Source organism: Amphibalanus amphitrite, unplaced genomic scaffold (assembly GCF_019059575.1).
Source record: "Amphibalanus amphitrite isolate SeventyFive unplaced genomic scaffold, NRLGWU_Aamphi_draft 000923F_arrow, whole genome shotgun sequence".
In the NCBI taxonomy this organism is placed as follows: domain Eukaryota; kingdom Metazoa; phylum Arthropoda; class Thecostraca; order Balanomorpha; family Balanidae; genus Amphibalanus; species Amphibalanus amphitrite.
Genome location: NW_024882417.1, coordinates 249,262 through 272,294, shown reverse-complemented (window position 1 = coordinate 272,294; position 23,033 = coordinate 249,262). Strand labels below are relative to the sequence as shown.

At 52.5% G+C, this 23,033-nt stretch overlaps 1 protein-coding gene and 1 long non-coding RNA gene across 5 annotated transcripts in view; one reads left to right on the top strand and one right to left on the bottom strand.

The window, feature by feature from the left end:
• Positions 1 to 23,033, bottom strand: part of LOC122368104 (ankyrin repeat and SAM domain-containing protein 1A-like) — a 74,043-nt gene that overhangs the window by 7,485 nt on the left and 43,525 nt on the right. Inside the window, exons 8-11 of one of the 4 annotated variants that reach the window (XM_043341748.1) lie at positions 21,553 to 21,940; positions 20,781 to 21,248; positions 20,252 to 20,365; positions 19,528 to 19,723 (exon numbers count right to left, since the gene is read on the bottom strand). In XM_043341748.1, the coding sequence (XP_043197683.1) occupies positions 19,528 to 19,723; positions 20,252 to 20,365; positions 20,781 to 21,248; positions 21,553 to 21,940 (1,166 nt within the window). The remainder of the gene's footprint in view (positions 1 to 19,527; positions 19,724 to 20,251; positions 20,366 to 20,780; positions 21,249 to 21,552; positions 21,941 to 23,033) is intronic. The other 3 variants (XM_043341749.1, XM_043341750.1, XM_043341752.1) reach the window with 3 other exon arrangements.
• LOC122368105 lies at positions 17,612 to 21,718 on the top strand. The gene is made up of 4 exons (XR_006254181.1): positions 17,612 to 17,623; positions 19,867 to 19,945; positions 21,052 to 21,195; positions 21,589 to 21,718. It is a non-coding gene; the product is annotated as an uncharacterized LOC122368105 (long non-coding RNA).

Below are 23,033 nucleotides of genomic sequence, written 5' to 3'. Positions count from 1 at the left end.
TAAGGATTTTATGTAGCGACGAACAATCGACGTCTCCAGGAATTCTCCAGATACTTTCCTTGTCGAACATTGTCTGAATTCAGAGCGTCGTCGCGGTGACCGCGATTTCCGCTATAGAGCTGAACATCGGCCAGGCTGACTGAGTCAGACACTCTGAATTGGAGTCTGAGTCAGCGAGAGACCGAGTACGCCAGCCCCGCCCCCTGGCACCAGAGACGGGTCTTTGACCGTAGACGAAACACTGGCACGGCGCGGGACCACACAGTCGGACCTTCTATTGACACAACACTGCCAAAGGCCGGCGGCCGATTCACCGCTCCAGTGCACCCTGCTGACGCTCGACTGCCGGTCGAGCTGCCGTCGTGGTGCACCACGCTGGCGCCGCTCACGTGCCTCCACGACCAATTGTGAGAGCCGGCAGACCAATAAGCCCGCCAGGCGTCACGTCCGAATCCGTGGCGACCACCCCGCCGCTGTCGAGCAGTGCCGCGATGACGACGCACTCTTTCTCTCATTCCCTACCGCGTACTGGCCTCAGAGGCTTCTCATCTAATACTTAGCACGAGAGCAATTGTGATGATTGTAAGAATTCTCGTAAATAACCAACGAGGCCAAAAACAACGCCATACGCCTGACGCCAGCCCGGCCATAGCTGACGAATAACGCTTGACATATTCCAGGCCATCTGTGAAACATCAGTTCAACCAAGCTAACCATTCCAGACTCAAACCCTCTGTCGGCCCTGAGGGTAGCACCAAACCGAACTCTCCCTGCGGCCTCTGGGCCTCCAAATCAGTACCAGACCCGCACCCATCCAGTGCTGAACGGGTCTGGTGCAGCAACCCCCCTCCCGGTAACAGGCACCAGATGCCCCCCCCCCCTCTACACCACCACACCGGAACCTGGGATCAGCGCACATCCACAAAGACCTGGTCGGGAGCGGGGCGGCGGCAGGCGGGGGTGGAACGGGGGCTGATGCCGCGCAACCCGCCTGGTATGGGGAGGAGCGGATATAATAGCTCACCGAAATGGTGACCGTTGACAGGCGAGCAAAAACAAAGAAGTAGCAGAATGTGATGAGCCAGCAGAAAAGTTTGGAGAAGAGCGCGAATGTAGCGCTTCGGCGGCTGGTAAAACGCAAAGTAGGGCGAAACTGACGATATATGTACGTCAAAGTTCAGATATTCGTTTTAAATTACCGCTTCTTCAACGCCAAGCTATCTTCTGTTTGGAAGCCGTATTGAGGCCAGAGAATAAACAGTGACGATATAATTGTAGAGGAGAGTCAACTGCACTAGACTTTCACCTAAGCGTACTTGCTACATCGCACAAATCACATCAATCGACAAATTTCGGTTCCACACTGCCGACTATACAGCTGAATGGTGAGCACCAGCCAGTCCTGATCCCCTCCTGCTGCCTACCTCATGCTCTAGGCCCGTGAGGAACCTCTCGCCGAGCTGGACAGCCTCCCTGGGCTGATTACACCACCGCTGCAGCCTGCAGCACACTCTGACTTTTCCTGTTTTGTTGAGAGCGTGTTCTGCAGAGTACCAGCCGAAAACAAACGCATTCCGCGCCGCCGCACAGGCTTACAACGAGAGATGTCCCGAGCATGTCAATACAGACAGGGTTCGATCCCATGCCACGGAGATTCACCACGTCACGGAAGAAGGATCCCCAGCCGTGACTTGTCCATCGTCATATCTCGTATGACGTCAGTGATTCTACGACAGGCGGCCGTCGGCACATGCTTTCACAGAAGACGCCGCGCAAACGGGATATCAGTGTTGCATGGTAAGTCTGGTCGGCTACATATGCTCGACCATATGCTGAGTGACAGCCACATCAAACAATGACTCTTGGTGACAACCTGATGACATAGGACGCCCGTCATCAGCATCCGTCAGCAGACGTGTCATCACTCAGTCATCGAACATGTAACCAAGTATGTCGCCCTCATCAGAAACTAGCCCCCAACACTCGCCACCACCCCAGGCTAGGGGGTTTTCAGCCGGACCACCCGAAAGTGCCGCGTGTTGAGTGACCGACCTTCACCCCTCCCCCGACCCCTCCCCGGCCCCGCCCCACCCCCAGGCGGCGCCGGAGTTGTCCGTACGTGACCAGACTGACGGGCCGCCGGGCTGGGGTGGGCCCAAGGCGGCCGACGCCACAGCCACACCACACGGCATGGGCTGATGAGTGATGAGGTGGTGACTGGTGAAGGGTGGGTGAAAACAAAGTACAAACCCTGATCATTTATCAAATCACATGAGCCTGCGATACTAAAAAGAAGTCACGTAAGCGTTGAAAGCTGTGGCTTGGGCATGGGGAATGCAAATTTATAAAATTTTGAAGACTAGCGGTTAGCACTCGGCGTAAAAATGTGATACTGATTACAATCGAAGCAAACGTGGAAATTCTCGCAACTGAAACTGAAAATGGTTCGCTTATAGCTCGAAACCTGTGAGTTAAATACATGATTTTCACGTATTCATGACATAAATGGCGTTAAATTAAGCATTATACCGAACAATGACCCAATCAATCGGTTCCTATTCATCCTTCACAGGGACACCGCCCGCCGTCACACAACGGTCACCTAACGGCACACCCACGCGCCGGGGTCCCACGGGGTCACAGCGGGTCACAGGTCACAGACCGCCCACCGGAAACCAGAGGTCACAGGTCACTCGCTCGCGGCTCCAGCAGGACTAAAATGGTAGCCGGACAGCGGTATTTGGCTCCCAACCGGCAGGAGATTCAGGTCAGCCGTTGGTCATTGTCAGGAGCAAGGGAGCTAAAGAAAAGAGGCGACTTGAGCGGACAAGAATGCGTCAAAGAAACAAAGAATGATCACGCTGTGCAAAGAAAATCTCACCATTGAGATACATTGAAGCTACCCAGCGTGACGCTTATTTCATAATCCTTCGCCCAACCAAAGACCCAAACAGCCAATGCACAATTGTTCCCGGATAAATGATGGTATTGTGACACATAGGGCCACCGCAGATGCCACCGTCTGGTTGGCCACCAGAGCCATTTCTCAGGATCCATTCTCCAGACCAGCGCCCTCCCTCACCGCTGCCACAGCCGCCCGCCCGCCCGCCAGCCAGACGTTCAAATCTCCCATTCGTGCAGCGAACCGATCCATAAACCAAAACCACCGCACCAGTGCGATGTACACAACGCGCCAGTGCAGCCAACGCCCCCGGCCGACCGGACGTAACTCACAGGCCATTGTGGCATCATGTTTACGACGTAAAGGCTGTGGTGCCAGATGGAAAAACCGCACGTATCGCCTGAGTCGAATCGGTTGTTCACGGTGACTTTTGGACGAGAGAACGCCCCTGCAATCCGCCCGACCATTTGATCAGCAGTCTCGGGAGAACCTACAATCTAAAGCGAAACTATGGCTTTAAAGACACCGAGACAATAAGAGCAAAGCCGAGCATGTGTGACAGATGTCCCTGGCGGCCACCGAGTCCAGTGCAGCCGCCGTGAAAGTGGCCAGTTGCGTGCCGGCAGTCTGGCGACAACTGTGAAAGCCGTAGCTCATCGTGTCCCCGCGGCGTGAGCGTGACATGGATTCACCAAAGCAGGCTGCCGCAGTCAGAGAGCGTGAAGCCACCGGACAATGGGGCGGTCTATCGGGTTACTTGACAACACTGCGGCCTAACACATGCATTGTGTCGACGGCTATCACTAAACACTCATTCAAAGTCGAGAACAGCGACACCCTAATCTGTCCCACCCTTCCTCTTCCGGTGTCCCTCCGACCCTGACTTGAAAGCCGGTGACTTCGTTCCATTCGTAACCATGTTCGACCGAAAACTCCGCGGACAGACATCGCTCAAAATCGATCACGAAGACACGTGTCGGGCTGAGCCGCACCGGCATCACGCAACACACCGGCTGGCTGCAAGAAACGCACTAACAAGGGCTCCGAAGAAGACACTGAGAGTGACCTCAAACCCCGTTGAGTGGCGTGGCTGGGACGCCCCGGCCGTCCAAACGTCTCGGTTGTTCCGGACGTGGCTCTACTCGCGCTCAGACGATCTCAGTCCGATGGAGCATGTCAACATGCATTCTTACACGACACGGCGACACTTGCATCAGGATTTCCGATCAATCCTAAAAAAGCTGCTGAAGTCGTTCAGCAAAGAAAAGTTAAGGCGTTTTGAGAAGATGAACCGGACATTCAAGGGCCAAGAAGCTCTATGAAAACTAGCACTCGATGTTAACGGATGTCATGATACATTATCTGAATGATTGATCTGAATGCCACTAATTGGAATAACCGATACATAATGCAACCTAACTGGACGCATCTTGCGTGTCTCAAGAGTATGAAACGGAATCCCAAACTAAGAGTGTCGACCAGGCAGCGCCAGCCCTACCTCTCCATAAGGAGAACCTAACGGCAGTCCAACACGAGGGATCCGCCTCAGAACAGACAGACATGAAAAACCCATCTACAGATACGAAGAACCATCATCACTAAAAGATGAGCCTCCGGGACTGATAACGTAAAACCACCGCTAAATCTGCACTATGCAGGTTTCTGAAGTGCAGTTGACACCTGGGCTGGAATCTGCATGTGGTGAGGACCTGGTCAGAGAGGATGTCCGGCACGACAGGGCTGGGTTCGGCCACACCCATCACTGACCCCGCACGATCGGCTCGCAATGCATGTCACGATCGGCAGCCGTGATTATCACGATCGGTGCATACGTCGTGACCGGTGAGCAAATGCAATCAGGAAGCGGAAGGCAATTAAATATGGCCGCAATTTCATCTAATTATACAAGCATGATTTGATGTGATTTGATGTGATCAAAATTTTGATCACTATTCGATAGGATAGAAATTCGACGAGGTCAGAGAATGAAATGTTTCTGACTAAATTTTAGATTGATCGTTGATGCGGAGTTTGATTCGTTCTAACCTCTGAAGGGCGACGTGGTATGGGCAATGGGCATACTCGTGCCTGCCTGCCAATCACGGGTTCTAGCCACGTGCCACTTTAACTAACACCTGGAGCATGAGCGCTGGAATTAAGTGGAATATAACGGTCCGACACTTCCGAAACCGCACGAAGACACCGTGTATCGGCATACTAATCGATGACACATCACATCCACTCGGTAAGGGATCGTGAGCACATTTGGATCGGCGCAGTGAGTCACCGCCCGTGGTGGCCGCCCTGACGTTAGCCGGTGCAGCTGTCCTTCACCCATTACAGCAGCTGACAGTCCTGCCGCCGAGATAACGGGCAGCTACAATCGCTCCGAAAACAACACGCACCGCAAAAACAGCAGCAACAACAGCACGGCCATAGAATTGGTCTGGAAATCCCACCCAAAACGCACCGGCTGTCCAGTCAACATACGCGCTGTCACTCACAGCCAGTCCAAAGCCAGTCCACAGCCGGCCTGCAGGGCTCGCACTGCACACACAGTTCCGTGTGGGAACGGTGTCAACCCACACGCCCAGCACAGCAGGCCGAGTGAAACACGGTAAATGGACGCGAGCTGACGGCGGTGTCTGAGCAGGGCTCAGCACCCGTCCGACGCACCAAATACGGCACGAGTCCTGTCCAGAACGGACGGTGACGTGACAATACCCCGTGTTCAGGCATCGCTCCAGCACGGCAAATGACGACTTCACGTGCTGAACTGGTGTCTGATGGAGGAGCTAGACACTAATTGCTAGAGCCAGGTGTGGCTAGTGAGGCATTTGAGGGTAGATACCTGTTAGGCGTGGAAATACCGGTCAGTGAATTTTTATCGGACAATAATGAGCGTTGGTCGAGAGCATGTTGTCTTTGATTAATGTCGAAGATAGACAACGTAATGACCACTAAGACATGCCATGGCCGAGTTTGACATGTTTAAGCAGCTTTGGACTATTATGTGTTCATGCTCGAACGTACGAGACACTGTCAAAAAGCCGTAGCCGTGACGCCAAGAAAGCATCGAGTCTTACATTCCGGCACGAGTCTTACATTCCAACAAGCTTACTGAAGAAGTGTTCATTTAGAGAACAGCGTAGGGGCTGGCATCTATTACCATGAAGTTGTGCCCACAAGCTCGAATCAACTGCTTGAGAAGTGAAACCAACTTTAGGAAGCAGCAGATCTTGTAGTAGTCCGTATTACTGCACAGTGCACATACTGGTTAATTATTCGCCAGTAGCTAGATATTCACCGGCACAGAGATCAAACACAACCTCTCCTGGTTGTCCAGGTGAAGGACGGGACACGGCAGAACCACGCAGCGAGCAGAACAAAACATCGCAGAACAGGGCGTGTTCCGCCCCACATATATCAACACACCGCCATTCTCATCAGTATCAACCGGCACTAACCGCAAGTTATGGTCGTTATGACCCTACCAAGGTCATCTAACAAGGCCCAATTTACCGACACGGTGCAAACGAGTGCAGCCGCAGCAGCAGAGCTGAAAATTCTGGCACTCGCCGGCTCACCCATCCACACTGTGTCGAGCGATATAACAAGCCAGGCGTGTGGAGAGACGACACGCGGGGTGGGGTCCAAGGCCTGGCACTGTCGCACTGTGATAAACAAACCAGCGAGAGATGGAAGCCCACAAAAAAAAAACGGCATCCGGACGCCAAACAGGATGGGAATGGCAGACGAGCCCGGTCGCTGCCAGGGTCGCTCGGCTACCTCTCACGATCAAATCGAGTGACATTGAAAACTGGCAGTTGCTGAAAATACTCAAGTTCAAAAATACTCTTTGGGTAGAGATACAACACATCGTCGTCTCATCAATTTCACCAGATTCTAACCCTTCACAGACTTTGAGCCCAATGCAGCCCACCATATCCTTAGCATCCCAACACAAGGAGCAGCCCGTGACCCTGCCCCTTTACGCACCGCCGGCAAAGGCACGCATTGAACAAACATACGTCGAGTAGGAGACGGCGTCCGAGCCCCGCACCCCACTTGACCCCTGCCGCCCGAGGCCAAAGGTCACCTCGCTACCACCGAGCCAGAGCTGACGGGAGCGTTATCCGAACCCTCAGCAATTAGCGAGCCATGCCTGACAGATGGGGAGAGGGAGGAGAGGGAGAGAGAAGGGGTGGGGAAGAGGAGGGCTCTCGGCGAAACGTCAGTCGTCCGCGGCTCTGGCCAAGGCAGGGTTCGGTCAGCGACCTGGCCAGACGGCAGTTCAGTTGGCTGACTCAAAGTAAACCAGGAACCACTGAAGTTACATGACCCGCAATAGGCTAACAGTCCGTGCATATAGCGCCACGGGGGCGGGTCAGGTCTAGCCCACGCTCTGCAAAACCAAAATCATCCATGTCCGGTCCCACATGGCGCAGCCGGCAGCGGCGGGGGACGCAGGCCTGCGACATGAAACCATGACATGCTGGGGTGAGATTGAAGGGGGAGGGGACTGAAACGGCCCCGGCTAACTGTCAGAGAAACTCCGTTTGAACACGAGCTGTCCTGCAGTGAATAGCTAACTACCGCCACTCGACTCTCGCATATACTGCCGGCAACCGCAGCGACTGTAAACGCAGCCGTAGCCTCGGCTGCAGCGGCATAGGCCTTGCTAGCTAGCCGCCTCTGGCACATACCCTCCCGCAGAGAGCGTGATTTGCGAGACAGCCGATACGACGCGTATGTGTTCGCAGCAATCAGCGAATCGGAGGCGGCTCGGCAGATATCAGCGACTCTCCAAAGACCTCTCGAGCCTCGGGGGAGGTGTCTATGACGTCACCAACCGCGTAATGCCGGCAGGAGGAGTCGTTCAGGCGGCGGGCAGCCTCACACAGAACTCTGTGAGTCAGCAGTGGTCATCTGGCTATCGAGATGAGACGGCATAAGGCAGCGACAGCCATGGCTATCGTAGCGATCGGCCCTTTGTGCGGTGCTGAATCGAGCTGGGGCTGGAGGATTGGTTGGACGTGCCCCATGACAGGTTCACTGTACTCATCTCATTATGGGATGCTTATCCGGGAATGAAATTCTTGCACAGAGGCCTACCTGATACGCAGGCAGTCACGACGCACATGGCTGGCTCGATCAAATATGCCATCAAACACCTCTCACAGGATGATCCAATCATTCACTGGCCACCCGACAAGACCGACCCCACACCTAGCACGGCTGGTCATGCTCTTAACTGGCCACAGTAAGTAGCACCTTCCCTACGAGAGCTCTCGGAGAGCACAAGAGAGCACTCTCCACCCCGGATGTGATCCGCAGTTCCTCTCAACGATGTGCCGACAGGCTGCTACGGCTTCAATTCCGGCCAGCCGTAGACAAAACAAACGTCGGGCGGGCGCGCACAGGCAGACGGCAGCAGGCGCACACTACAAAACCCGTGTGGGTAGCGTCAGGTGCCGCCCGGAAACGGGGGATCAATGACCCAGGGGGAGAGACGGAAGGAGGCCTGAGCGAGCGAGAGAAACTGCATGAACAGGGAAGTTCTTGGACTGCAAGCACGATACAGGGCGTGAACGTCACGAAGGCAACAAACAAACACCACCTGACGGCTCAGTGCATGAGTAAAAGTATTTCAAGCTCCCACTTTGTCTAGCACGACCGCGATGATCATCGCTCACAAGTTCATGACAAGAGGATGAACTTCACGCTAGTGCAAACCATCCTTGCAACTTCACATATAGTCCCTTGTCTCGCGAACCATGGAAACGTTCTGACGCTTCCCCAACGGACACGCTCTACGGACCATGGCTGCAGGACCCGGGCAAAGCGGATGAGCGGATGGCATAATTGCTGAGCGAGTCATCAGCAGCGCCCTGACAGCTCCCTTCCTCTCCAAACCGTCACGGAGTCCTGCACCGGGAAACAACCCTCATCCGGTCACGGTCGCTGCCGGACGCACGGATAAACAGACAGACCGACAGACAGACAGACAGACAGACATACAGACAGACCCACGCGACAGTCGGGCGCGGCTTTGGGCGGGCGCGGCGGAAACCGATCAGATAGCACCGCCGCTGATAGCGCATCTGTCTGTCGCCTGACCGCCGCCGTCAGACCATGGTCCTGTACCGATCGAAGATCAGGATCAGGGTACCTGGCCGACAGGACAGATGGGAGAAGACTCAGAGTGGCTTATGGTCGGACGGACGGTACAGTGTAATTACGGCCAATGAGTGGGTATGATGAGGGAGGAAGGTTCAGTGAATTACAGTCGATTAAGTCGATAGTATGCTCCTGAATTTTCGGTGTAAGGACAAGCCACAGAAGTGGAATACGACGAATAAGATGATAAGTGATAAGTGAAACGGACTGAAGGACAATAATGGCTTCGGACTTAGTCCGGCCTTTTCAGTCATGAAGCATGCTTCCGATTATGCACTGCCTCCTGATACAATCCTTCCTACTCCAAAGCTCTGCCGCGCGCCCAGGCTTGGCCACACACGTTGGTGGCCCCGGCACCACCAGTGCCACTCAGGGGCGGTCTATTATCGCTTCTGTTTGTACAGCGGCCCGGCGACCGGTCTGCCACGCCGCAGTCTGGCACCACTCACCTGTCGCGGGGTCACAGACTGACTGACTGGGCAGACTATCCGGTCCTCATGCAGTCACATTCACCACAGTGTGACTCGGACTCAGTCACTTCGCTCAGTCAACACAGAAAAGGAGCCTGGAGCCACTCTGTCACTGAGTTTCCGGTTTACACTGACGGTTTTCTGCGTTTGTCCGACCTTCACCCTCTTCAAATAGCACTCACTATAGCGTTAGCCCGTCTCCACAGCACCTTGACCTCCGATTCTCCAGGTAGCCAGCCGTTCTAGCACTAGCCCACTGGTCGACTGACCACTGACTAGCGCAGCTCGGCCGCTCACCACCACACCGATCTCGGCTGCACTCACACGCTACACCAGCCCGTGCTCAACTGAGGCGCCTCCCACCGGCTCACTGCACGCTACGGGCAAGCCCACGTCACGGCCTGTGACGTCACTCCGTCACGGCCAGCGCACTCCGCGTGACGCTCCGCCGTCACCCACGCACTGCGTCACCGGTGCGTCACGCTCCGTGACGGTAACGCGCCCACCGCGGCTCGCGCCGTACTGCTGACTGCCGCTCGGCAGCGCGGGGCTCGCTCCCACGCCAGCCCGCTACTACGAGCACGTGGGTAGGGCGGCCGCGGGGTGTCGGCTAGCCCCTCCGCCGCCGCCGCCCCTGACGGTGAACCCCAACACAGCGTGTGGCCGTGTGCGCGGGGGAGAGGAGCGAGAGGGGGAGGGGAGGGAGGGAGAGTATATCGGGGAGCGCACTGTGATCAGTCCATCGTCCACCAAACGTCACATCCGACACCGAGCCTACGCTGGACTCGCCTCTGCCTGCTCTGACGTCATATGAGGCCAGCCGGACGGGGCGGGGCCGGGCGGTCAGCCAGGCGGGGAGGGGGGGGGGGAGGCCCGAGCGGCAGCCGGACGGGACACAATGGGAGCACTCCCGGCCTCCCGCTGACAGGGACCCTTGTCGGGACGGTGGGACTGAATGGGACGGGACAGGGGCGAGGACGGATATCAACGGGACAGGGCAGGCCTCTCGGTCCCGTGCCTCGTAAAGCTCGGCCCCAAGGGCCGATACCACGCAGGTAGGTAATCTGATTAGGCGACCGCCGACAAAGCACGACATTGAAGACGTGAGTGCGGGATTAAGGTGATTTCCTGTGGTCGGATATAGCTCGATTAGATAACGAAACGGTGTTTTAGGGAAAAGTGCGCAACACGTGTTGCAATTTTGCTTGCCACTGTGCGACAGGCTTTCTCATTCCATCATAACAAAGCAGCCACCGCTGGAACTCAGACCAAACCGTCCCAAAGACCGCAACGAGCCTGCGGTAATTGTCATCACACATCACTTCCATCCTTTAAGAAAACATAGGTCTGACTCTTTACGCTGTTTTATACCCTGGACCATTTCTGGGCCCTTCATCGATGGATAAATGAGGCATGTTTCTTGGACAATAAGTCTTCCAAGCTCTTGGACGGCGACTTTGAATGTCTTAGTGCATTACATAGTCCATGCACATATTTCACCAGTATGGCATACCAAACCTAGACACAACACACAGCTTCTTACACGGAACAACTAACAGCCTCTCTCACTCAACCATATCCTAATCTGCATACAGCCATCCCTCAAAGCCATCGTGAGCGCTAATGCAGCCATGAATCATCTGTCGATCTTACACGACTCCCCGCCTCCAAATCGGTCCCAGCTGGTCACTGCGGCGCTCCCAAATCCAGCATATGTTCCTAGTATGGGGTACAGGGCCGCGCCCCTGTCGAGGTACACCAACCGACACTATCAGAGAGGTGCTTCGAAGAACTGGCCCAGTCGAGTGAGCATTGAACCGGTCTGAAACGCCGGCACATCGGCGCACTGCCAGACAGCCCCACTCGGGCGGGTAGGTTCGAGCATTCCAGGGGGGGGGGGCGTGACCTTGGGGAGGGGGGGGACTGCGACGCACTGGTCCGATGCGGACGCACGTCCGTGATATTTTGGTGGTGGTTTTCTGGGTCAAACGGAACGTGTCACGGACGTTGCGGGGGCTGGTAGTTGATCAGCTGGTGAGAGGCTTGAAATACTGCCTAAGTTTCCAGGGATAACACATTCTCCGTCCCAAATAGTAGAGCTGTAGGTAAATTATGACCGCCAGGCTGACCTGGGGCACGAGACGTTTCGGTCAGTTAGGCGGACAGGTCTGTGGCACCGTGGATGCCTACCGCAACCAGCCAGTTAGTACAAAAGCCGCTACAGTCCCGTTAGTTATAAACCTTTCCCGCTGACATCAGCCGGCGGTATGCCTAGGATGGCTGATTGTTCAGCAAAGCTCAGGAACGATTACACATCGGTAGGGTCCAAATAAGGACACCTACGAAAAGGCAGCAACAGCTAATGAAAGCCGCAATTCGGTAAACCAGCAACAAAACCAAAAACAAGCTTCACCGTTCCAAACGCAGACACTGCGGGCGAAAGCCTGCCACCAAGATCACCTGTCTCGCGTCCAGCAATGCCGCAAAACTCCAAATACGGATGTAGACCTGTCCAAGGTAGCAGACATTCAAATCCCCACCACCAGCTCGCCAGAGTTGAATGGTGGGCGTGAGTGGGAGCAACTCAGCAGGGGACCTCACCAAACCTTCAGCGTGGGCCGCGACTTTGGGCCGGTCTGACACGGCACCCAAATCCCCTGTGGGAACATTCATGCTCCTCACGCCGTTCGAATCGACTGAACGACTGACGGTAATCTGTGTAGAGCGCGGCGCTGGGTCGCGGGGGCGCGGCCACAACAGATCCCTCCGTGACTGGGTGGTCTCACGGCACACATCCGAGCACCTTGAAGTGATATCAACGGTCAGCTGGCACGTAAGCCTCTTCCGGAAACGTGGGTGGCAATTTTGATTTACTGGGGAATACGAAGCCACACTTATGCATGGCTTCATTGCTTCACTTTCCCGAGCACGTCAAAGAAGACCCAGCACATGGAACTCTGTATACCGAGGTCTATGTCTAGGCATACCGAGCTCTCCAGATACATAGGGTAAGGGCGGGTAAGAGTACGCGGGCGATAAGAGTACGCATCAGCTGTTTCGGTTGCTTAGCAACGCGGGTTTGTCGAGTTCATGAAGTGACATGAAGCCGCCAGTGCGTGCATGTCACCAACGGAACGTGGGCGTTGAGCGGCGACGCTGTTGAGTTTAAGGCGATGAATATTATTTTCTAGCGTTATGATATTATTATGATATGGTACAATAATTTTGATACTTGGCAGTTGAGATAAGGAACATTTCCGTGATTGTTGTGGGAAACTTGTGAGGTTATCTGGGGAAATACTGTACAGTGCAATATTCTGTTTGCGAAGTTTTGCACAACGTTTCGGGGTTGTTTTGTGCGCGAATTGCATGTACGGTAAGAGGACGCACTGTTCAGGAGGGTAAGAGTACGCAGAATTATACATTAAATCGAATATACAGAAATATAGAATTATTAATCTATCGCTCAATGACGATTGCTTTGTAGGTATATCATCAATGGAGCACTGTGATGCAGATGCGTACCCGAAATTCTTCCAAATACGAGTTATTCTCCTTTTTGATTGTGCATTTTTTTAAGAAACACACGACATGATTATTTCCTGATTTATAGACTTGAAAGATTTATTTTATGTTTTTCTTTTTGGATACTAGAATTAACTTAAATGCCTTCTCAGATTGAGGTTAAGCATTTGGACAGTGCAAGCTGCATAGGTGTGTGTTCATATGCTTGCGTACTCCACCCGCCTGGCGTGCGTACTCTTACACACCCCATATGGTAAGAGTACGCAAGTGCAACGGTTCAGAAAATGTCAGTTTTAGACCACTTCCATTTACGCTGAAGGATCGTTGCCCCATGAGTTGATGGCTAATTCAATGAACTTTAATATTCCCTATTTGCGATTTCTTTCCTTCAAATAGTAAACAAATGAGAGCAAGAAATCCACTAAGTGCGTACTCTTATACGACTTCACCCTATGCTCTGGCCAATAGCTGAACCATCAAACCAAACTCATCCCCATAATCCAAGCATATCCATCATCGCCTTAAGCTTGTCATACCTTCTCCCGACACCTGCGCCTCCAGAAGACGGCCGACAAGCCGTGCGGAGTTCGGTCCACACCAAACAGCATCAACCGAGGCAGGCCACTCCTCAATAATCATCAGTGAACACCGAAAAGGGGCGCGCCCTGCACAGGAGTGCCTCTCCGGTGATTACGAGCCTCGTGGCTAAACTCTACTGGCCTCCCAGCTCGACGGCATAAGGAGAGATTATTATTAGTATTGATAGGTCTCAGACTCGGTTTGGTAACGCATGCTATTTTGAGCGTACCACATTTGTCAGTAATCGCATTGAGGACAAACATTCATTTATCAGGCTTCGAGGAAAGGTCAAATCTGACATCTTGTTACCGCTAATTCAAGTTGATTTCATGCGGCCTTGCGCCTATGGATTTTCACTTTTCACCGACAAAAATGTCGAGATTGAAAAAGCGGCACAAGCCTTCGAGCGGAAGTGGGGCAGATATCGCCCAATGCAGGAGCCTAAAGCAGGAACCCAGCACTGTCGCACTTCCTTGTCTATCGTACCGCATTGCACCACTCCATACCTCTACAGCATCACAAGGCATGGCAGACACTTCGCTGCGGCACGGGGCATCACGGGACGGGTAGGAAAACGGCAGTATAGCCAATCGTTTGACAAGGGCAACCAAAGTACATTAGCCCTCTGCCTCTTTCACCTCATGAAACATCAAACAAGGCGACAAACTGTGCCTCTTTCGCAGACTTGTAAACGACTCTGAGTTGATTCGTGAATCGACTCAGAATCAAACCATTTTTCGATGAGTCGTGAGTTGATTCGAATCACTTCATCGAGGAACTTGATGAGTCATGAGTTGATTCGAATCGATTAAATTTAGCATCATGAGTCATTTGATGAATCGATTCAAAATTTCCGACTCAAACAAAGAATCGACTCAAAAAAAATTTGAGTCGTTTACAAGTCACCATCAACACCCTAATAATCAATGCTAGATCACTCCCTCAGCTTTAGCCATCACTTAACTCCATATTTCAGACTTACAAGAGCCTCAGAGGCTCAGGCACAGGCGCCTAATGAGCCAAAAGCATTTGGCAGTTGGTAGGTACTTAGTCTTACCAAGCCAAGTGCCTGCTACACTACCTAGGTACCTACATTTTACATGTCAGAAGTCAGAATTGACACCTGCGGCTGCCTCCCCTTCTCCCAGTCCCAATTTGGTCCCAATAATCAATCAACAGCATAAGAATTTGGGCGTCTATAGAGTCAAATACGCCCAAACTACCTTTAGCCTATAAACTACCTATAGGCTATGCTATAATATAAATAAACTCACCTAGGTCGGTAAAGCTGGCGTCACCGTCGCCTTCCCGCCAAGGTAGGCCGTAATGACCAAGGTCACGTATGTCAAACTAGTGACAGCTTCAGATCGCAGTTACCGTGCGATCGTACTAACTTACTGCAAATTTGTGCTAACCTGCTGCAGTGGAAAACAAGTAAGTATTATGTCCGTGAAGTTAGCGTCAGCAACAACAACGAATACAGCGTCGGATTCAGAATCGCTCAAAAACTCATATTCGGTCAATTGGGGGACGGGGAGCAAGAATATGACCTTTATTTGGCCCTAGCTTTTATCCCTTACCCCTTAATCGGCCCTTAAAGGAAGGGGCGCGTCAAAAGTGCCTCAAGGGTTCGTCTGATCGCCAAAATAAGGGTCGCAATCGATTCTTCGGGTCAATATCTAGCCGCAGCCTCGGGTTCCAGATGTGTGCAACTTACCCCTTACCCCTTAATCGGCCCTTAAAGGAAGGGGCGCGTCAAAAGTGCCTCAAGGGGTTAGGGGTAAGTTGCACACATCTGGAACCCGTGGCTGCGGCTAGATATTGACCCGAGGAATCGATTGCGACCCTTATTTTTGCGATCAGAGGAACCCTTGAGGCACTTTTGACGCGCCCCTTCCTTTAAGGGCCGATTAACCCGCGCCCTGCTGGGGGGGGGGGTGTTTGAACACCCCCCCTTGTGGTTTTTCGCGAATATCTCAAAAACGGCGGCGCGGAGCGCCGCCGTTTTTGGTACACCTTATCATACATCAATTCTACACATGTTGTAAAAATTTCAGACCAAGGTCATTCAAGGTCAGGTCACCAGGTCACTTGAAGTGACCTCACCTCATAAAAACTTTCAATGTCTGTCATAGCTACACCGAGTGACCGATCGCTTTGAAACTTTCAGCGATTGCTAAGAGCAATAGCATGTACAAAATGTATATCTCAGAATTTTGATATCGATGACCTAAGGTCAGGTCAATTTTGCGACCTCCCCATTATAAGTCAATGGGAGAAAATTGAAATGCGCCTCTTTTGGATGAAAGACATTATACACACTCCCAAACACCGAATTACAAGTGGTTTAGACACACTGAACTTGAAAATGGTGTCCGTGACCCTTGTTTATGCCCTGAGGTCATCTTAGGTCACGAATGGTATCTAACAGTTTTTCGCAAATAACTTTTGATAGAGGCATGCTAGAGCGATGAAAACGCCTTAGATGTGTTCAGCTCGACGATACGGATCGACTGATATGCAACATGACCCTTTCCGGTCAGGTCATGACCTTGACCTGAGGTCAAATTTTCAAGTTGACCTTTCAAGGTTAAGTTATAGTTCATTCGATGCGTCTTGACGAGAAGAACACGATGCCGGTAAAAGTAAGCTCGTACAAGGCTTGGGTCAAAAGTTATTGCAGAAAAACTGTTTTCGAAAATATCGGCTATTTTTGCAGTTTTTGCCCCCTGCAGGCAAAACCGTTGACCTTAGGTCAAATCTGAGAGAATTACTCAGAAAGGGCGTTAATAGGGCTATCGAATGCGCTTTTCCGCGGCGCTGTAGCTCTATTGGTTTCCGAGTTATGCGTTGGCTTCTTGGAAATTTTCGACATTCGACCTGGAAATCGGCGAAATTTTGCCTTCAATGACCTCTGGTGACCTGACCTTTGACCTGACCAAAAAATTGACCGAAGTGATTTCGTCATTATTTTTTACGCTCTTTCGAACGCCGCCTTCCGCGTATCGCTACGTGGCCCAGGAGCCGATTTACAAGGGGGGGTGTTCAAACACCCCCCCCCAGCAGGGCGTGGAAATCCAGGACCCCCAGCAGGGCGCGGGTTAAGGGGTAAGGGGTAAGTTGCACACATCTGGAACCCGAGACTGCGGCTAGGTATTGACCCGAAGAATCGATTGCGACCCTTATTTTGGCGATCAGACGAACCCTTGAGGCACTTTTGACGCGCCCCTTCCTTTAAGGGCCCATTAAGGGGTAAGGGGTAAGTTGCTCACATCTGGAACCCGAGGCTGCGGCTAGATATTGACCCAAGGAATCGATTGCGACCCTTATTTATGCGATCAGACGAACCCTTGAGGCCCTTTTGACGCGCCCCTTCCTTTAAGGGCCGATTAAGGGGTAAGGGGTAAGTTGCACACATCTGGAACCCGAGGCTGCGGCTAGATATTGACCCGAAGAATCGATTGCGACCCTTATTTTGGCGATCAGACGAACCCTTAAGGCACTTTTGACGCGCTCCTTCCTTTAAGGGCCGATTAAGGGGTAAGGGGTAAGTTGCACACATCTGGAACCCAAGGGTGCGGCTAGATATTAACCCGGGGAATCGATTGCGACCCTTATTTTGGCGATCAGACGAACCCTTGAGGCACTTTTGACGCGCCCCTTCCTTTAAGGGCCGATTAAGGGGTAAGGGGTAAAAGCTAGGGCCAAATAAAGGTCATATTCTTGCTCCCCGTCCCCCAATTTACCGAATATGAGTTTTTTGAGCGATTCTGAATCCGACGCTGTATTCGTTGTTGTTGCTGACGCTAACTTCACGGACATAATACTTACTTGTTTTCCACTGCAGCAGGTTAGCACAAATTTGCAGTAAGTTAGTACGATCGCACGGTAACTGCGATCTGAAGCTGCCACTAGTTTGACATACGTGACCTTGGTCATTATGGCCTACCTTGGCGGGAAGGCGACGGTGACGCCAGCTTTACCGATACCTTAACTACTTTCAATGAGTCTCAACTCAAGATCATATCTGATTCTGAGGCCTGAGCCACCCATGCAAGGTCATGGCCTCCTCGTTTGCTCCTCGTGGCCCATGGAGTCCCTGCTGATGCTGAATGTGTCACAGATGGGATTAATCCTATTTTTGAGGTTGTACTGTTTGAATAATTTTATGTGATAAGTAAGAAGTAGTAACATTTGTTTCATCATCATGTAGAAAAAGTTTGATTAAAAAAAACATGAATGCCTCTCGGAACTTGTGCTTTTGAATTTTCAAAAAGACTTTCTAGGTAATAATAAGAGATAGGTTACTATGCTACTCCTTAGTCCTCACATAATTGTCTCTCAGAGTTACTTACAAATTTATCTGATATTGCACTGTTGACTGTTGAGTGTTGAAGATAGGTAGGTGTAAGGTAGGTACCTATGTACCTAGTCCTACTAGGTAGCTGCTTGAATCTTTGGTCAAGGCTACTATGCTGCTTAATACAATTGTGGTATGCGGCATATTCATTTTATCATAGCTTTGAGTCAAATAATCAACAAATGCCTATAGTGAGTCATGGGTTGAATGAAATAAGTTCAATAAAAATGTCGTGTGAGTCATGAGTTGATTTGAATCGATTCATCAAAATGTGAGTCATGAGTTGATTCGAATCATTCCGTTGGCTAGTTGCTCGAGTCATGAGTTGATTCGAATCATTTTATCGAGGAACTTGATGAGTCATGAGTTGATTCGAATCAATTAAATTTAACATCATGAGTCGTTTGATGAATCGATTCAAATTTCCAGACTCAAACAAAGAATCGACTCAAAAAAATTTTGAGTCGTTTACAAGTCTGCTCTTTCGCCGTCGGCACATCGTTTTATCAAAACATTTGATAGCAACGGCGCCCGCGATGCTTAAATCAAGCACCCCTCACAAGGCGCGATTGTTGAACATCAGAGGCGGCATGAAGAGGGGCGCGTGGGTTCGTCGCAACAGTCTTCCTCGATGTTATCGGCGTTAAGCTGTCGATAGTCAGGCATTTCCTGGTTACCGTGCAATGTGCACCTCTTATCGATCTTATCAGTGCAGAATCACCACTTCGAGACATCGCAGTTCTTGACTAGAAAGGCGTCTGAGGTAATACTGGGGAGAACCCGGTCTACCCACGCGGATCTGTCTGTAAACCTACGCATACCGTATATCGGCATAGTGTTCTATAGCATGTCACAAGTGACGCGCCCAGCGCATCATAACGGCCGACCGACGGTACTGGGAGGGGGCTGACCCGACACACACACACCTGTCAGCTCATGTCTGACCTGTCACAGCTCGCCCTGCCCCCACACGCTGGTCTGTCAGCTCATGTCTGACCTGTTATAGCCCGCCCCGCCCGCACACACACAGATCTGTCAGCTCATGTCATGTGTTGTCACAGCTCGACCCGCCCCCACACGCTGGTCTGTCAGCCGCACTGACATCTGTCAGGCTCATAGACACCCGCGATCGGCGGCGCTGACACCTTACGCCAACGCCTGTGTGTGAGCGCGGTGTGAGCAAAACGCATAACAAATCCACTGCGCAAGATGTTTGATTGTTGTTGTTTATCAGGGTTTAAGGGCGCGTCGACTGCGGTGGTCATTTTGCGCCCATACGCAAGATGTTTGATTGGCTGATAATTTAAAAGGATTAGCTAGCTAGCGAAAAAGCTGGGACCACGCTTATCACTAGGCGCTTTTTGGCCAATCGCAGTTGCTCGCATTGTGCATACGGGTGCTCTCAACAGTTGAAACTCTTTCAACCTGTCATATTTTTATCTCCTCTTCACAGCTCCCACCCGGCTCCGATTTCCTCTCGATCCCAATCCCCTCCCCACCAATGAACCCACCTGCAAACGGCGCGTCCTGCTGCACCTCCTCGATGTTATCGGTGGACGCCGAGAGGTCCGAGCCGGGCGCCGACGGCGAGGAGCGGTCACTGGAGCCGCTGCCACCCGCCTGCAGCTGCAGCAGCTCCTCCTCCGTCTCCGTCTCCATGTCCCGGGAGGTGCGCTGCTGACCGGTGGTGGGCGGCACCGAGTCCTGCTGTGGGGCGACGGAGGAGGGGTGTTAGGAAGGCGATGGGATGGCGCGCTGGTCGTTGTTATTTTTCTTTAATTTATATATCATATGGCAATGGATAACTGGATGAATAACCAAGACAATGTTGCTGTTCCCTTACGAAGCAGGTGAAATGCAACCGAAATAATGCGTGAGAGCTCACCACAGGTCAACCTAGACAGCAAGACTGAGGAAACACATTAACAGGTTAGTTAGATGCACGTAATGCTTGGGGGATGGACATACAAAAAGCGACTTCATAACCCTCGTAATGAAGCAGCGACTAAGCTTTATTTCTCAGTAGCTCGAAACATCCCGTCAGCGTATGCAAGCAAAGCTTCGGACCTGCCCCATTAAATAACTGCAGGACACCTAATCCCATAAGCTGCACAGCCCCATCAATCCCATCCCTCCGTCAAACACTCCCGCCCTCTCTGTGCCAAAACGTCACTACAACGGGCAGTTCGGGCGGTTAGTTCCTTCCCCGGCCACCAGGCGGCGGTGCGGTCGCACCTGGCTCGGCGGCCGGATCTTGTCTGAGATGCTCTGCGCGGCGTGAGAGGCGGAGGGCGGCGGGTGATCGGGAGTTGGCGGCTGCTGCTGCTGACTGGGGCTGAGCGGCCGGACCTGCCGCACGGACAGAGACGCCGCGCGCCGCTACAGTACAGCAGCGGGGAGCGGGGACCAGAGGCAACCCGCGGTGGACCATACACGGCAGAAGCTCGACATGGGCGGGGTGGATCAGCGGGCAAGGAGGTACTGACTGACTGGGTAGATACTGCTGATATTCACATATTAACAAGCGCAATTTGATGAAGCACCAAACAACCGTAAGCTAGCCATTACAATGTTTGAGTGAACTTTTTGAGGTTACGCTTCGAATTATCGTAATGATAAATTATGCTGCAGACAAAGCCCTGCTATGCTCATACCTCCATGGTTCCCACTCACTCACACCAACACTCATCCTTCCACCACCAAGCATCCCAAGCCAGCGCCCGTCCACTAACTCACACCCCACAGAACAAACCCTTGTCCTTACCCGCAGCCGTGAAGAGACCCGCGGTGGCGGCACTGGCTTGGCACCCGCTCCACTAACGCTGATCGGCCTCGGCGAGCGCCGCCCTCCAATCGGCTCCTGTGCTCTCTCCATCCTCTCCCCTCTGTCTTGCTCTGCCCGATCAGCCGGCGCTGCCGACTCCGTGGGCCTGCGTCCGGGCGCCGCCCACGTTAGGGTCTCCCCCGGCCGGTGGTTTTCATACACATTGGTCCGATTCCTGCGCCGATCTTTGACCCGTGCCCGGCCACCACAGGTGACTCCGATGTCGTCCCGAGCCTGCCGCAGCTCCTGCTGCCTCCAGAAGCCGCTGATGTTCTCGTAGGCGCGTCGGCCGCCCGGCGGCGCCCGCTCGCCGCCAGACTGCGCCTCGGCGAGCAGCTCATAGATGGCGTCCGAGGTGGGTGGCGAGGCGGCGATACTGCGCCGAGGGGGCTTCGGTGGCGGCACCGGCTGGCGAACGGAGAGGGGCGGGGTGGGTTAGATGATGGTTTAGTCGCAGTGTATGAGCGAGGGACCAGGGGTATCGGCCAATGCGAAATGGAAACCCAAGTTAAGCATCAGTGCCGATGTGCTCTGCGTTCTCGCAAGTTTCTAGTTAAACGTCCAGTGAAAACAATTAGTTAGATACGCGGACACACTTCCGAAGTAATATACAGGAAAAGAACATGACTAAACTCGCCATGAACCACGATACAAATGTTGAAAGTTATATATAAAAGAGTTCATGCAGAATACACGTCACTATTCGAGTTACCTTGGAGACTGTGGAATAACTTCCGTCGGCCTCCAGTGACCTGACCCGGGCGCTGACCCGCACGCCCGACGACCTGCCGATGCTGCCATCTATTGACGACCCAGTCGACTGGTGCCTGCTGCCATCTACCGAAGACCCCGCGGACTGATGCCTGCTTCCGTCCGCCGAAGAGCTATTCGAAGACTGGTGTCGGGTCTTCACCGGCGGCGAGGGAGGTTCTAGACCCGTGTCGATGATCGGATCCAGGCCCGGATCCACGCCCGGATCCGGATCCGACTCGGTATCCGTGAGCTTGTCCACGTCGTAGGAGTGGGAACGGAACATGGGACCGCGCGAGTTCCTCTTTATGGGGCTCTCGAACTCGATACCGTTTAGTTCGTCGGATGACCTGTGGGTAAAAAATGGGTGTCAGTTCAGTCCAGACAAGTGTTATGTATGGGCCATCAATCAGCAGCTAATACGGGAAGTCGCTCACATGCCATGGTGTTGTCAGTTGTCACGGAACGAAACACACTCGATACACGGAATGTTAAACATAGGGTACACGCTCGGAGCACCTGAGGCGGACACGCACGCGCATATTAGTGGCATTGGCAGCCGCTGGGTAACCACAGGAAACCACAGATACCCTGCGAGCAACCACAAGAAAACCACACAATCTCATTAGGCCTGGAGATTTTCTCTCCAAAGGCGTGCGAATCGGTAAAGCTGAGCCAAAGTGAGAAAGTAGCAGCATGCTGGCTTGGTGATGGATTTTTTTAGCGTTTCGCTGTTCAGCTTGGATGCCTCATAGTTGACCTCAAATTAGGGTGGATACACAGAAGTGAAAATGAATCCGCGGAATGGCAGAAAGCTGGCAGAGTGCCCCAGAATACAATCCATTTTCAGTGTCACAAAGACAGGATCAGATGCGCCTGCTATGGAGTAGAAAATCCCGGACAATAGAGTCCTGATTGACTACCTCTATCCAACGCGCAATATCGATTACAGTGTAATTCAAAAACTATCAGTAGCGTAAATGAAATCAAAGACAAAGTGATATAATTTTGAAGGTAAACAGCTTAAAAACACCAAAATTCCACAAGAAACCCCAAAACCACATATTTCCAAGAAGCCTAAAAAAGATACTTGAGGATTATTATCTACAAATTGAATGCAAGTACGCCGTTCGACGAAGCGCTGAGCCCGTTAGTCAGGTCACTCCACCAGTCCAGCGTCGACAGCGGCGCCGGAACCCAGTCACGTTGCCGACATTCTGCATGTGACGGCCCTTCTCTCCACATGAGCAGTTTCTCGTGAACTCGTGTCCCACTCAACATGATGAAACAGCCCCGCTGCACAGGCTGCACTGCAGAAATTAACCCACGACTTCCGCACCAGCCCAGCTGTTTACAGCGAGATCAGTGGAACGTAACGGGCCGAGCTGAAAAACGACGAGTTCGCAATGCTCTCAGCAAATGTAAGATGCCAACGTTGATACC